At 42.3% G+C, this 16,298-nt stretch overlaps 1 protein-coding gene across 4 annotated transcripts; it reads left to right on the top strand.

Moving 5' to 3' along the window:
* The first annotated feature begins 1,375 nt into the window (after positions 1-1,375).
* Hnrnpa3 (heterogeneous nuclear ribonucleoprotein A3) lies at positions 1,376-12,041 on the top strand. 4 transcript variants are annotated; one of them, XM_057755376.1, is made up of 11 exons: positions 1,376-1,503; positions 3,599-3,721; positions 3,806-3,952; positions 4,031-4,241; positions 4,990-5,079; positions 5,162-5,257; positions 5,355-5,435; positions 6,037-6,183; positions 7,508-7,627; positions 7,882-7,953; positions 10,646-12,041. In XM_057755376.1, the coding sequence occupies exons 1-10, from the start codon at positions 1,432-1,434 to the stop codon at positions 7,932-7,934; spliced, it is 1,140 nt and encodes a 379-aa protein (XP_057611359.1). In that variant the 5' UTR covers positions 1,376-1,431; the 3' UTR covers positions 7,935-7,953; positions 10,646-12,041. The 4 variants fall into 4 exon arrangements, with proteins under 4 accessions (XP_057611359.1, XP_057611358.1, XP_057611360.1 ...); XM_057755375.1 differs by having other exon boundaries at positions 8,051-12,041; XM_057755377.1 differs by having other exon boundaries at positions 1,399-1,437; positions 8,051-12,041.
* Positions 12,042-16,298: the final 4,257 nt, after the last annotated feature.

The raw sequence follows: 16,298 nt of genomic DNA, 5'->3' as shown, positions 1-16,298 counted from the left end.
TTAGGGGCTGTGTCACGTTGCTCAGATGAAGATCCAGGCAAAAGCCTCATGCATTCTAGGCAAGCAAGTTAGAACATACCTAAATCCATTTTTCCCTCAAGACAGTTTCTCTGTGTAGTCTAGCTGTCCTAGAACTTGCTCTGTAGACCACGCTGGCTTCAGACTCAGAGATCCACTAGCTTCTGCCTCCTTAGGCCTGCGCCACCACCTGAGTTCATCTCCAGTCTTTCTCAGAAAGGGACAGATAATTTCTAAAGGAATTTGTTAGGCAGAATGGTAAGTTAAAACAGGCGATTTGTTGCAGGAAAGGGCTTGTCAATTGTGCTTTTCTTTCCCTCAGTAATTTTAAATACATTTTATTTTTTTTTCTGAAACAGGGTCTCACTATATAGCACTGGCTGTCCTGGAACTCTAGGTCAGAGACCCACCTGCTTCTGCCTTTCAGGGTGGCCTAGAGGTGTGCTAAACCACTCCTGACAAATCCCTATTGTTAATTTACAGTTGTTATGGGTGTTGGGAGATATCTAATCCTATGTTCACTGTTATTTGAAAAACTAAAATCCAAATGACTTCAGATCCCTTTGCCAGGCAGAGAAAAGATGCGATTTCTAGTTCATTCACGTGCTTCACAGTGAAACTTTTAACAGATGTCATTTTAAAAAGACTCAAATCACTAGTCAGCAGGTAGTCTAGCTGGCCACAAAGCCTCGTTATGAACTTTGGGAATCCTTCCATTCTCTAAAATTTTGTATCCCAAACACATGATTCTGTTCCTTCCCCTCGGATTGATAAAAGCCTGAATTCTTTCAATCTGCGGGTCGCCCGAAGAGTAAATCTCATTAAATCGACCGCGTTTTCCCGCCAAGGCCGCAGGGCTAGCAGCCTGGGCCTCGTGAGGAGACGGCGCAGTCGCACTGTGCACGCATGCTGGGCCTCAAACACTTAGATCCCCGCGACCGGGGCGAAGGGCTCAGCGGCTCTCGGGCCGCGTGGTTTTCCTTCGGGCACTGGAATAGGGTGACCTCGGAAACGGAGACTCAGCAGCGCACGAGGGAGGGGCGGTAGGCGCCAAAAGAAAGGGAAAAGGCCTTTCTCCGGGCCAACGCGCGGTCACGCGGCTTTCTCCCGACGTGGGCGCTTCCCATTGGTCGAGCTGCCACTGACGTGCCCCAGTTGCCCGGCGCGAACCGCGGAGGGGGCGGCGCTGCGTTGGAAGTCGGTGCGGCGAGCGCGCGCTCCCGCGGCTCGACCAATCCCCACGCTCCGCTCTCGACCCGCCAACCCACCCGGCCAATCGCGCTCCGCGTCGGCACAACTCCGGCCCCGGTGGGCGGGCGGCGCGAGGAAAGAGCGACACGTGATTACTAGCCCCGCCTCTTCCTCTCGGTCCCATATTGAACTCGAGTTGGAAGAGGCGAGTCCGGTCTCAAAATGGAGGTAAAACCGCCGCCCGGTCGCCCCCAGCCTGACTCCGGCCGTCGCCGCCGCCGCCGGGGGGAGGAGGTATTAGGGGGAGAGCGGGGGGTTGCTGGGTAGTTGCCGGCCTGGGGGGGCTTTGGCTCGATGGGAGCGGGGAGGCCGGAGGGAACCGGGACGATCGTCCCGCGCTCTGCGCTGAGAGGGCGGTGGGGGGGAGGGGAAGCGGGCCGGGCGGCCTCATGGAGGCCCTCGATCGGCCTGGCCCTCTCGGTCGGCCGCCCCGGAGACCGCGGCGCGGCCGGGGAGGGGGGTCGGCGACCGGGCGGGGATCCCGCGGCCTAACGCGGCCTGGCTGGCGAGGCCGCGGCCGGCATGGCGGGCCTCCGCGGGAGCGGTTGGGAGGAGGCGGTGGGGGAGGGGAGGCGCACATCCGGGCGAGCGAGCAGCAGGCGGGCGGCGGCCACATTGACATTGATCCGCTGGCGCGTTACGAAATGGCGCATTGGCCCGCAATGGCCGCCGCCTGCTTTACGCCGCCGAGGAGTGCGTGGGATTGGAGGGAGCGGTGAGAGAGGCGGCCGGGCAGAAAATGCCGCCGATGGCCTCGAGGCTCGGGGCGCGGTGCTTTGCGCTGGGGTGCTGCCGGCGCGGAAGCGGGCTTTCGGGCCTCCTCGGCGATGACGATCCGCGCAGTTCTCTGGCCGGATTCTCTCCGTGCTCGTTTGGGGGTGCATTACTGAAAAGCTTGCCGCTTTAAGGTGCTTCCTAACCCGCTCCTTTTCGCTCAAGTATTTGGAAGGAAAGTACTTATAGGGTCTTGGCGGTTGAAGTATTAATTGTTTCAGGATTTGCGTGTAGGTAATGTGTTTATTTGGAGCTGTTAATACTTAATCTAATTTCTTATTCTTTGGATTGGTGCCGGTTGTGGTTTCCTGGATTTTGGTTTTGGAGAACTGCGACCACAGTCGGGAATTTCACGATTGCGGGGATTTTGTGTGTACAAAGATGTTATTTTTGTGTATTGTCTAATGCATTTATCCGAGGCTTGACTAAATGGGACTAAGTGAATTGATGCTTTGGGCAGTTGATCATTTAACGTGTTTGTAGTATGTAACAGCCTTGTCACTGAATGCTTTAACACCTCTATTTCTAGAAGATTGAAGACATTTTTAAATGTGAATCAGTCTCTTTTAAGGATTTGTTTTGATTTGTCTTAATGCCTTCATTAAAAGCAGGTCACTTGAATTTAAAACCATGAAAATGATAAATTCATACTAGCTATTTTCTAAGTAGATTACGGTTTTGTGCTTAATTCCTCAGGCAGACGGTATTATGCTTTACGGTGACGTAAATTCCAATTACATGCATGTGTATGTAGTGTTTGAAATCATTTTACGAAGTTTTAAGTGGGCATACAGCAAGTTCAGTTGCTTACAGAAAGCTAAGTCCTGCACCTGGGTGTGATGATGCACACCTGTTACCCTAGCACGTGCAAGGCTGAGGTCGGAGGGCTGCCTCAAGTTCAGTCTAGCGTGAGAATCTGCCTCACCAGCCCCTTGCTCTCAGCACTACGGGGTTTAAGCCATAGCGGTGTTTTTTGTTCTTTATGGGATGTCTGTTTTGCTTAGGAATGTCTTTTAAATAACCGATTTGCTGGAAATCTGAATTTTTCCGAATTTGCTACACAAACCTATTAAGTTGCATTTTGTAGATTGTGTTTTAAAATCAAGGGTTTGTTGGTGTTGCAGACTGAGGATAGTGGCAATGGCATGGGTGAATGAATGATGCTGACTTAGGGTCCTGTTCCCCATCGCCTCATGACTTGTTACAAACATCTGAAATATATTCCTTTTAGTTGTAGCAGTCAAAAAGAGTTTTGTTTTTTAATTCTGGGGTTCGGTTGAGTTAACAATAATGTTTTAAAATGACCCCAGGTACCATTGTGGTTTTTTTTATTTTTAAGACAGCCCACCCACTATGTATTTTATACTGGCTTTGAACTGGATATGTGACCCAAGCTAGCCCCTGCTTCAAACGCTGAAATTAACTGGTGTGTACTGTCATGCCCAGCGTAGAGCAGATTTATTTAATTGGGATATTAATGTTAAAAATTTTGAAACCCTCGTGACTTAAAATTTGCTCCAAGAAAAATAAAACTGTGCTGATCTTTTTTTCTCAGGGCCATGATCCAAAGGAACCAGAACAGTTGAGGAAACTGTTTATTGGTGGTCTGAGCTTTGAAACCACAGATGATAGCTTAAGAGAACATTTTGAGAAATGGGGCACACTTACAGATTGTGTGGTGAGTTCTTGGTGAAAGGGTGGTCTTAGGAACAGGTGGGGACCTATAGGACTATGTAAATACTTCTGTTCCTTTATTTTGTAGGTAATGAGAGATCCCCAAACAAAACGTTCCAGGGGCTTTGGTTTTGTGACCTACTCTTGTGTTGAAGAGGTGGATGCTGCAATGTGTGCTCGGCCACACAAAGTTGATGGGCGTGTGGTGGAACCAAAGAGAGCCGTTTCTAGAGAGGTATTTTAATAACATGTTGTATGATTTATGGGGCTGTAAGAGTTTAGTTTTTTTGACTTAAAATTATTTTGTTTGCAGGATTCTGTAAAACCTGGTGCCCATTTAACAGTGAAGAAAATCTTTGTTGGTGGTATTAAAGAGGATACAGAAGAGTACAACCTGAGAGACTACTTTGAAAAGTATGGCAAGATTGAAACCATAGAAGTTATGGAAGACAGGCAGAGTGGGAAAAAGAGAGGATTTGCTTTTGTGACTTTTGATGACCATGACACAGTTGATAAAATTGTTGGTAAGTAACAATTAGTTGCTGCATGAATGATTTCTGTTTTTAACTGGATCCACTAATGTGTTTATACTTTGAAAGGTGTAGAAGGATGTAATTCTAGTTTTCATGAGTCATCTAGAGCAGTGCTTCTCAACCTTCTAATGCCATGACCCTTTAATACAGTTCCTCATGTTGTGATGACCCTAACTATAAAATTATTTTTATTGCTACTTCATAACTGTAATTTTGTTACTGTTATGAATTATAACGTAGAAATCTGATGTGATTCGCATCTCAATTAAGGAACATTTCTTCACCGGGTGGTGGCACACCCAGAGGCTGAGGCAGTTGGATCTCTGAATTGGAGGCCAACCTGGTCTACAGAATAAGTTCTAAGACAGTGTGGGCTGTTTTTTTTCTTTTTCTTTTTTTCTTTTTTTTTTTTTTTTTGATTTTCGAGGCAGGGTTTCTCCGTAGCTTTTTGGTTCCTGTCCTAGAACTAGCTCTTGTAGACCAGGCTGGCCTTGAACTCACAGAGATCCACCTGCCTCTGCCTCCCGAGTACTGGGATTAAAGGCATGCACCACCACCGCCCAGCTGAAACCATGTCTTGAAAAACAAACAAAATCATTTCTTCCCCATATATCCTCTCCCCTTCTCAGTCTGCCAGTTTAACAGTATTTTAGTTACTTGCATGGTAACAAAGGGTTTTACTTACATGATTTTCCAAACAAAAATAACTTTCTTTTGTCTTTTACTTAAAAACTTGTAGTTCAGAAATACCACACTATTAATGGGCATAATTGTGAAGTGAAAAAGGCCCTTTCTAAACAAGAGATGCAGTCTGCTGGATCACAGAGAGGTAAGTAGGATTATATATACATAAATAAGATATGAACAATACTTGAAAGATTTTAAAATTTCTACTTTGACCTGTGTTACAGGCCGTGGAGGTGGATCTGGCAATTTTATGGGTCGTGGAGGGAACTTTGGAGGTGGTGGAGGTAATTTTGGTCGTGGTGGAAACTTTGGTGGAAGAGGTAAGGTACATTTTTAAGTGCTAATGCATCAGAAATTTACTAGTAAGTTCAAGGTATAGGGTTAATTCAACCTTTGATTTTTATTTTTTTTCCTTAGGAGGCTATGGTGGTGGAGGTGGTGGCAGCAGAGGTAGTTATGGAGGTGGTGATGGTGGATATAATGGATTTGGAGGTGATGGTGAGTATGTAAAGATTTTGGTCTTTAATTTTTGCATTGTCAGGAATCAGACACATGACCTCATGGGGCAGATGTTTGCTGGGTTATCAGTCACAGTAAAAGTGTCATACCTTCCACATTAAAAATTTACCACAAACTGGGCGATGGTGACACACGCCTTTAATACCAGCACTCGGGAGGCAGAGGCAGGCGGATCTCTGTGAGTTCGAGACCAGCCTGGTCTACAGAGCTAGTTCCAGGATAGGCTCCAAAGCCACAGAGAAACCCTGTCTCGAAAAATCAAAAAAAAATTTTACCACAAAAGAAACCTCTGCCAAGTAAAATGTTAACTAGTTGTCTTAAAGTCAGTACGATTTATTTGTACCAGCAGTTGAGCTAAAATTGCTTTTGTGTAAGGCTATATTTTTAGTGAAAACTGACTTGTTGAAAAAACAAAAGACTCATCTTAAGATTTCAGCCACCAGGATTGCTTGGCTCTGACTAGATTTTAGAGTGTTAATCAGTTCAGTGGCACATTCCCAGTGACAGTGTGGTAGAAACCAGAAGTGTTTGAGCCCTCCTCCCTCTACATTTGTCTTTGTGTGGCTTTTTTTTTTTTTAGGTGGCAACTATGGTGGTGGTCCTGGTTACAGCAGTAGAGGAGGCTATGGTGGTGGTGGACCAGGCTATGGAAACCAAGGTGGTGGATATGGTGGTGGTGGAGGAGGAGGATATGACGGTTACAATGAAGGAGGAAATTTTGGTGGAGGTAAGTTACAGATGTTTGAAATAAACACAAATACTCAAACATTCTTTTTTTTTTTTTTTTTTGGTTTTTCAAGACAGGATTTCTCTGTAGCTTTTTGGTTCCTGTCCTGGAACTAGCTCTTGTAGGCCAGGCTGGTCTCGAACTCACAGAGATCCGCCTGCCTCTACCTCCCAAGTGCTGGGATTAAAGGCGTGTGCCACCACCGCCCGGCCTCAAACATTCTTAAGGATAGACTTGGGAAAGAAATTTTAAGTGTTAATAGCTAAAATGAAAACAAGCTCATCGGGCTGGAGAAGATAGCTCAGAGGTTAAGAGAACTGACTGCTATTTCGGAGGTCCTGAGTTCAATTCCCAGCAAGCACATGATAATTCATGCCCATCTATAATGAGATCTGGTGCTCAGAACACTATATACATAATAAATAAATAATAAAAACAAGCTCATCCATGTAAACTTAGCTGACTGGCCATGCCCATTATTTTTAAGTTGTGGGAAAAAGGGTACTGCATACATTTCACAATTAGAAAACAATTTTTAAGATAATGCATGTAGGGAAATTTGGGTTCCAGATCAGTCTGGATAGCATAGAATAAGGTTTCTAGTGTACAGTTGAATGCTGTTGAGGCATTTACAGTATTTTATGATCATAACTATTCCCAAAACATTGTCATCGTAACAAATAGGATATTTTTTTGAAGAGGTACTATATTATAACCCAACTAGCCTTAAATATGTATTGGACTATGGCTTTGAAACCTTGCACCCACCTCCCAACCACACCAGTCAAATTTGATCTTTAAAATTTTTTTTTTGCAGTTTATAAATTAATATAGTAAAACAGACATGTAAAAGTTAGTAAATTACATGGGGAGACTTAGAATGGAGTGTGCAAAATGTTTGAATACTTAGGTGAATAGGGTGCTATATCAGCTCTTACAATACTTTGGGTGTGTTACTCTATTATGTATTTGTTATGTACATTATGGGTTTTCCATAATTATTACAGGTAATGAGCTTTGGAAAGGAACTCTTGAACCTAACTCGTAATGTGAGTGCTGATACTTTAAATTGCTGCTTTAAAAGGTGCATTGTATCAGAATCACATTGACAGTTTAGATGATCTAAATGATAAGGTCGAAACATGCTGAAATTTAATGAGCTTCTTAGAAATGTTCCATTTACTAAGCCCCAAATCTATATTAGCTCAGGCTTCTGGTAAATGGAGTTTAGTACCTAAGGTTGATGTTAATGCTTGCATTAAAATACTTACATGATTGTACAAATTATTATGGTAAACTACAAATAAAATCTTTGTGATTTCAGGTAACTATGGTGGTGGGAACTATAATGACTTTGGAAATTATAGTGGACAACAGCAATCAAATTATGGACCCATGAAAGGGGGCAGTTTTGGTGGAAGAAGCTCAGGCAGTCCCTATGGTGGTAAGTCCTTTTTAGTTAGAATTCTTTTTTTTTTTTTTTTTTTTTTGGTTTTTTCGAGACAGGGTTTCTCTGTGGCTTTGGAGCCTGTCCTGGAACTAGCTCTTGTAGACCAGGCTGGTCTCGAACTCACAGAGATCCGCCTGCCTCTGCCTCCCAAGTGCTGGGATTAAAGGCGTGCGCCACCATCGCCCGGCTTTAGAGCCATCTTAGTTAACATTTTATGTGTATTTAGAACTGTGTGTGTTATTTTCCAGGTGGCTATGGATCAGGTGGTGGAAGTGGTGGATATGGTAGCAGAAGGTTTTAAAAAAAAACAGCAGAAAAGGGTAGGTATCCTTATTTTTTTTTTAAATTATGATGATAAAAGATTATATGGACTGTTCACTGAGTGTAATAATTTTTTTATCCTGTATTATTCAACAGGCTACAGTTCTTAGCAGGAGAGAGAGCGAGGAGTTGTCAGGAAAGCTGCAGGTTACTTTGAGACAGTCGTCCTAAATGCATTAGAGGAACTGTAAAAATCTGCCACAGAAGGAGCGATGATCCATAGTCAGAAAAGTTACCGCAGCTTAAACAGGAGGCCCTTCTTGTTCAGGACTGTCAGAGCCACAGTTTGCAAAAAGTGCAGCTATTGATTAATGCAATGTAGTGTCAATTAGATGTACATTCCTGAGGTCTTTTATCTGTTGTAGCTTTGTCTTTCTTTTTCTTTTCATTACATCAGGTATATTGCCCTGTAAATTGTGGTAGTGGTACCAGGAATAAAAAATTAAGGAATTTTTAACTTTTCAATATTTGTGTAGTTCAGTTTTTCTACATTTTAGTACAGAAACTTTAACAAAAATAACGCAGTTTTGAAGGTGTTTCCTTGTGAGTTAACAAGTAAAGAAGATCATTGTTAATTACTATTTTGTATGAATTTTGCTAAAGTTAACTGTAAAGAAACACCTACTGACTTGCAACTTAAGGGGAATCTATTCTCCCCATTTCCAAAACCATGATAAATGGGCGCTGACATGTGGAGAGAATAGATATTTGTATGTTTGCAATGTGTGTTTTAGATAATTAGGATTGGGTAATAAAAAAAATAGCATATTTGTGAATTTAATAGCATTAAGATTACTTTCAAATGAAAAAGATCTCAAAAGTTCCTATTTGGTTTTTGTGCATTTTCTTTCAAAATGTAATCATGATTTAGTATATTAGATCTATTGAGTCCTAGCTATGTTAAGAACATCTCCATTCCTCATTTACCTTGGTCACACTGAAAACTGCTGCCAATAGTTTGGGGTATAAAGTGCTTATACTGCTCTCTACTAAAGGGTGGTGAATGTATTTCATCTCCCAGTTCAACAGTTCTAATACAGGACCACTAAGTCTGCTGTGTCTGAGCAAACTGGTGGATACCTGGTTCGTTCTGCTTTCCAAGTTTTAAACCCCAAAGCACACGGATCTAGTCCCTTTCCTTGGTTTACTTTCCCCCACACAAAATTTTTCAGAACAGAGGAATAAAAATCACTTGTTGAACCCCTAAGTGGCTGGCATGCTTTCCTGTTTATACCCTATACATTTTGCTGGATGATGAAGCCAAGGATAGTTAAGGTGTCATTGTCCAAAACAAAGCAGCAGAAAATGTAGCACAGTTGCTTAGTGTGAGCCACCTTACTTCCCAAAGATCTTGAGTTTAAATTGGATAGTCCTGAATGCTTAAATCCCCAAAGAACACACGGTTATTCTTTGTACATATTTCATCCTAAAACATGTTGGTGTTTGTTCAGAGACCCTGGTTGAGAAGAGTTCTAGATACTAAGGTCGTTTGAAAAATGTCTACTGTTGCGCCAGCTAGTGCTTAACTTCATCCAGGCCCTGAGTATGTGCTCTGCTGTTGCTTTCTTTGGCAGTTGGACGTTGAATTCAAATTTTTCTTGGTTTTTGAAGTATAAGCAAAACAAGCAATAAAAAGGGGAATGGGGCGGGCTAGTGTAATATGCTCTCTTGTGCTCTAATTCTGTGCCTCTGTGCATTATTAATATTTGGATGCATGCAATGCTAGCATGGAACTTTGGTCTTCACATACTGCAGTTTTTCCAGAAAACACTCACAAACCAATAAATGTAACAGACAACAACATTCCATTTGTTAATGGGCATATGTGAATAAGCAGTGTAGAAAATAGGCTCATGTTAGAAAATGGTTACATCTTTCATAACAAAGTGTGGTTATATAAATGGACACTGTCAATGTTCATAGTTTAAACCCGGGTACCTGGTCAAAATGCTTAGGAAATATTAAAACTGAGCTAAATTGTCTCAAGTCATTTTATTCATACAATAAAGATTTAAAGAATTGGGGAGGTTAACATTTCCTGGTTTGTTTGTGAAATTGTTGGACACAACCTTGACAGTATCCTTTAATGTCATGAGGTCGATTGTATTGTTAACCAACTTTTTGTATTCTGGAACAAGTATAATAGTGAAACATTTTAAGTAAGTTGATGTTTACAACCTATAATCAGGTGAAACCTGTATGTGACCTGTTTATAAGTTGTACAAGGTTAGCTTTTGTGAAGAATGTGGAAAAGTAAGCCATGAGAGTGACTTAACCAGCTTTAAAGGACCTAAGTTGTGCTTTTTAAAGCACTGGATCAAAGGAAACCCACTAAGACAGGACTTCAGCAGCCTTTGTGTTTGGACAAGTCAGCATAAATAAAGAATGAGAAGGCAGCAGCAAGAACTTCAACAACAGAGAAGTGGAGGCATAAGATACTATGGTGATAGTGAGCAACTTTCCAAAAGCTAGTTAAATCTGCTTATTGCAACTGAAATGTCGAAGAAAGTAGCAGGAAGGAGCTCCGCCTTTTGGAACATCAATGAGATAGTTGCCACAGTCACTAGGTCTAGCATTTAGACCTGCAAGGAAGGGCAATAAGCATTAGGTAAGGCTTGAATTTGAATTTTTTCACTAATTAAAGAGTACGTTTTTGTAAAGCAAGGTAAGAGTAATCTTTTTAATTTGCAGGTGAATGAGAACCCTACTTGCCTAAATGAGGAATGTCATTCCTACCATCTTAAATACGAAGGTTTCTGGCTGGGTAAGGTTTGTAGCTCACAGTAAAACCTGATGACACCATTGGTTCCCCTACAAATCCATGCCACAGTTTGGAACATTATCCCCATTAGCAGGTACACTGGCAGGATCCTCAAGCTCAGTTTTATTTTGGGTACCCTGTTGAACAAGTTCTAAGACTTGGCAGTTACATTCTTCAGTGGCCATGGGTATTTGTCAAAAGCCAGATGTGGCCTCTTCATACATACCACTCACCATTGGTATCTGTGGTAAAATCCATTTTCTATAAGGGAAACGAAAGTCGTGTTGGCTTTCCAGAAAATAATTTTTTGGAATATGGCTTTGAATAAGCTACTAGTTCCTACCCTGAAGAAAATGGGGAACTTTCACCAGTTACCAGAATGCTTGTCTTCCTCAAGGTTTTCTTGCATAGCAGTTCACTATCATGTGGACCATTAGGAACAGTCATTTTACTTGTGTGTCTGTCCCCTCCATTCCCTAAACACAGGGTCTCACTGTTGTCTTGGCCTAGAACTTGATCCACCTGCCTGTCCCCTAAATGCTGGGATGGTTAAAGGGTGGTGCCTAATTGTCACGTTCCTTAAAAAAATCCAAAGAACAATTGAGTTATTCAGATAAGTTGCTGATTGTTCATAAGGGCTATTGTTTTTTTTTCCTGCCTTGAAAGGGCTTTGAAAATTGCTAATTCAGGTTACTTTTTAATAACTTCACAGGATAAGTTTGCAAAAATACTGGTTAGAGATGTTTTTCACACAGGAATGCCCTATATGTTTTCCCTATACTAAGTTTGCTTGGTATTTCAATCATGACTGAATTTACATTACCGTAGGTCAAGGTAGCAATCTTTCAATGGTGGTTCTTTCATTCAGATTTAGAGAAATGCATTTTTTTAAACAGGCGTTTCATTTGAAATAAAATGATTTTACTTAATGTGGTTCCACTGTCATTTCTCCAAAAGCATTTTACATACAAAAGGTGGACAGGAAACAACTGGGTGATTGTTTGACCTGTGGGATACTGTTCCTATTTTACATGTCTAAGAGCTGCATTCACATGTCAAGAACATGGGCTACAGAGAAATTGGCTTGGTTTCAATGGTTCTGTTATGTTGCAATTCAAAACATTCCTGACAATGAGTGATGGGCATGACAAAATGGTAAGCATGGGATGTGTAGGGTGCTGTGAGGAACGGTAGTCTAGCCAAGTATTCGTTTTTGAATGTTTTTTTTATGACAGCAAAGATGGTCTGTATTGCATTCAATTGTTTAATTTGTAGTATAATGAAATGTTAACAGATGACTTTTTCATTAAAATATTTTTAGAAGTGTGTGTGTGTGCTGTTTTCTCACTTTACAGTGTTCCTGTAGCTCAGTCCTGTATGTGGATATAGGCAGTAACAAGTTTGGGGTGAACCTTAATAGAGTGAGCTTGTTTTAAAAGACAGAGTTTGACTTAGAGAAAAGCATACTACTACCTAATAGGACGACTACACGGGATAATTGGTGTTTGTAGAATTTATAGACTTTATGGGGATAAGGCGTGTGAAATGGTTCGGGGGAAATGAGTTCTAAGTGTGACAACTTTAACCTTGAAAGGTGGTTCCTTGGTCAGATGTGAAGTAAGTAGGGTAAGAAACCGTCTCTGAGCCGGGCGGTGGTGGCCTCGGGAGGCAGAGGCAGGCGGATCTCTGTAAGTTCGAGGCCAGCCTGGTCTACAAAGGGAGTTCCAGGAAAGGCTCCAAAGCTACAGAGAAACCCTGTCTCGAAAAACCAAAGAAAAAAGAAACCGTCTCTGAGCTCTGTATTAGCAGCCTCCACCCCAAGATATGGGAAGTCTTCATAACGTTTGAGTTTTGAGATTATAACAGCTTTAAACCCAGGCTGGCTCAGATTCCACTTCTCTGCCGGGTCTGTGAGGATGCCTAACCACTTTTGTAAATAGTCCAGGTGAGGGTCTTCACATACTGGCTTTATGTAATTAGGAACCACAAATTGCTACTTTACCATTACTAATTCCATTTTCACCAGAATATATTTTTGTGTCGGGATGAAAAGAGCTCTAGTGCCACATGCTGAGTTTTGCCCCTGATCTTTGCTTAGCATGCACAGGGTTCTGGATTCAGTCTCTTTCTGTTCAAACCTGCCAAACAGGAAAGATCAAGATTGAGCTCCCTGATGTACTTAAGCGCTATTTTTTTTTTTTTTGGTGGTTTTTCAAGATGTTTCTCTGTGGATTTGGAGCCTGTCCTGGAACTAGCTCTTGTAGGCCAGGCTGGTCTCGAACTCAGAGATCCGCCTGCCTCTGCCTCCCAAGTGCTGGGATTAAAGGCGTGCACCACCACCTCCCGGCCTTAAGCGCTATTTTCTTCAGCAAGATTAGGATCCTGTTAAGCATTAAGTTGGCATAACTTTAGGCTGACTATTTAGGAGACATGCCAGTTTTGGCTAGCACATTTGAAAATGGGCAGTGGTAGGGTGTTAACTAGATGTTCAGCCCCAATGGATAGTTCTGGGAACTGGAAGGTAAGCATTTGCCCACTGATAATCTCTAAGGTCTAATTAGCATATACATGTTCCAAATTATGTAAATTTTGAGCTTTAAAGTTTTAAAGGAGCTCAATGGTAATCTGGAGGAGGCAGAGGCAGGTAGATCAGTTTGAGGCCAGCCTGGTCTACAGAGTGAGCTCCATGACAACCAGAGCTCTTAAGCAGAAAAGCTAGTCTTCAAACAAACTACGTATATGAATGGATGGAAATGGATGAGTCTTAGAATGCATTTCTCTTTAGGCATTACTTTTTTTTTAACCACTCTCTTCTACCTTTACCAGTGACACCCACACTCCCTGTCCTTGACCACTAAAGATTGTTTTGCCTGTATGCACATAAATGTGCATACCTGTTTTTAGAATCCCAAAGAGCACACCATTCCCTGGAGTTCCAGATTTTAAGATAACTGGGTGCTAGGAACCAAACCTTTGTTCTCTGCAAGAGCAGCAGGTGCCCTTAACAGCTAAACCATCTCTCCAGCCCCTTCTATTGTGATTTTTAATAACTTAAAATAGTTGACTATCTGTAGGTTATAATGGTTTTCTTTTTAATGGACATTGTTTCCCCTGTGGTTAATGGAAACATTTTTAAAGCTGCAGATAAGCCACCTGCAGTGAATTTCAGTTTTATGTCTTCATTTAATAACTATTAGGGTCAGGTGGTGGTGGCGCATGCCTTCAATCCAGCACTCGGGAGGCAGAGGCAGGTGTAGCCATCGTGGTCTACAGAGTGAGTTCCAGATCAGGCTCCAAAGCTACAGAGAAACCCTGTCTGGAAAAACAAAACTATTAGAATGCAATTAGGTTTTATTTCGTCTATAAGCTTTGCCTGTCAGGTTTAGATTGTGAACCTAATCCTGTGGGCTTGGACAATTTATTTGGGGTTGATTTGTGTTTTTCTTTATTTGATATTGTCAATAAGAAAACTTAAAATTGGGTTTTGGAATTGAAGAGATGGCTTAGTGACTAGGATTATTTGTTGCATTTCCAGAGGACTTAGGTTTGATTCCCAGCACCTACATGGGACAGCTCAATCAAGATTTTCCTGACAGTTAAAAGTTTAAAGCCATGTACTATTATTATCCAGCTTCATAATCACATAAATTATGGGTGTGGTAGCACATTTGAATAGACTCCCTATTTACGAAAAAACAGCTGGAAAAAAAAATCTCTTGAATGGGTTTCTAGGTTCTTAATACAAGAAGCTAGAGTTGGCACAGTGTTTAAGAACATTTGTGGCTCTTGCAGAGACCCTGGTTTGGTTCCCAGTCCCACATAGTCACTAAACCTCCAGTTTCAGGGGACATGCATTCAGGTAAAACCTTCACACACATAAAATCTAAAAATAAGGGGCTGGAGAGATGACTTAGCAGCTAAGAGCACACACGACTCTTGCAGAGGACTAGAGCCCAGTTCCTAGCAGCCACATCAGGTGGCTCACAACCAGCTGTCGCTCCAGTGTCAGGTCTCCACAGACAACTGCCCTCACGCACATACCCAACGCAGACGTTCAGGCACACATAATTAAAAGTTAAAAATAAAGATTTAGAATATAATGTTTGATGTATCCTCAAAGATGTACATTTTAGAATTGAACTAAAAACAGTTCAAGGTTTAGACAGTTGGGCTAGATTTAATATTTCACATATAGAACAAAGGGATATGGGGTTTTGGTAGTTGGGTATGCTAATATGTTTAGAAATTTTACCATTTCTTTTTTTTTTCCTCATGGTTTTTTGAGACAGGGTTTCTCTGTGTAACAGCCCTAGCTGTCCTGGACCTAGTTCTGTAGAACAGGCCAGACTCAAAGTCTCAGCGATCTGCCTGCCTCTGCCTCCCGAGTGTTGGGATTAAAGGTATGTACCATTGCTGCCCATCTTTTTTTTTTTTTTTTTTTTTAAAGATTATGTGTATGGGTGTTTTGCTTGCATGCCTGTCTGTGTAACTGGCGCCCATAGAGGCCTGAAGAGGGGGCTGCAGTTACAAATGATTGTGAGCTGCCATGCAGGTGCGGGAATTTGAGCCCAGGTCCTCTAGAAGAGTAGTCAGAGCTCTTAATCAAGGAACTGTGTTTTCAGGCCCTCTATTTGAAATTTTAAGCAATTACATAAAGCACTACTTAATGTAATTTAGGTACTGTAAAGAAGTTCTGTGGTCAGTTCTCTGCCCCCTCTTCCCCGCCTGGACAAGGTTTCTCTGTGTAGCTTTGGAGCCTGTCCTGGCACTCTGTAGACCAGGCTGGCCTAGAACTCAAAGCCTGCCTCTGCTTCCCAAGTGCCGGGATTAAAGGCGTGCACCACCACGTGGGCCCAGCAAGCAATTCAAAGCTGGCCTGGTGTACAGAGTTCCAGAACAGTCGGAGTACAGAAAATCCCTGTCTTGAAAAGTCAAAAAAAGGGGGGTGGGGGGAGAAAAAAAATACAGTGGCATATACGAACCTCACACTGGTCTCTCTGACCCCAAACAGGCTCATTTCCCACTCAACCGCAGCCCCTCCCTTCCAAAGACTGCATGGCACTGTTGCGCTTTTCATAGTGGTTCTTCCCATCACCCACTCCTGTAGCTAGCTCAACCTTGGCCTGCGGTCTGTGTTAGCATTCAATGCTCTGACAGTGGCTTGACCTACACCTTCAGATGTTACAAGCTCAGGGTTGCAATGGTTTTTACAAGTATTCATTTATTTATTTGGAGTTTTTGAGACACAGTCTTTCTCTTTCTCTCTCTCTCCAGAGCTCTGGCTCTCCTGGAACTCTCTATGTAGACCAAGCTGGCCATAAACTCAAAGAGATTGGCCAGTCTCTGGCCCAGGGTGTCATGATTAAAGACAAGAGCCACTATACCCATCTTTTTCTTTCTAAACTGGTTTCCTCAATCCTTTTTCTTTTCACAGTATGTTTCCTAGCCCCCTCTCAGAATGCCACTTACTTAGATGCTACAGGCACACCACTGCTCTTTACAAACGTGTTCCTGGGTACCACAATCTTAATAACCACATTTAGTATAAAAAGGTTTTATTTTTGTCTCCTTTGAGGCAAGCTC

Source organism: Chionomys nivalis, chromosome 22 (assembly GCF_950005125.1).
Source record: "Chionomys nivalis chromosome 22, mChiNiv1.1, whole genome shotgun sequence".
In the NCBI taxonomy this organism is placed as follows: Eukaryota; Metazoa; Chordata; class Mammalia; order Rodentia; family Cricetidae; genus Chionomys; species Chionomys nivalis.
Note: the sequence above shows the minus strand (reverse complement) of the source record. Positions and strands in the feature narration are given on the sequence as shown.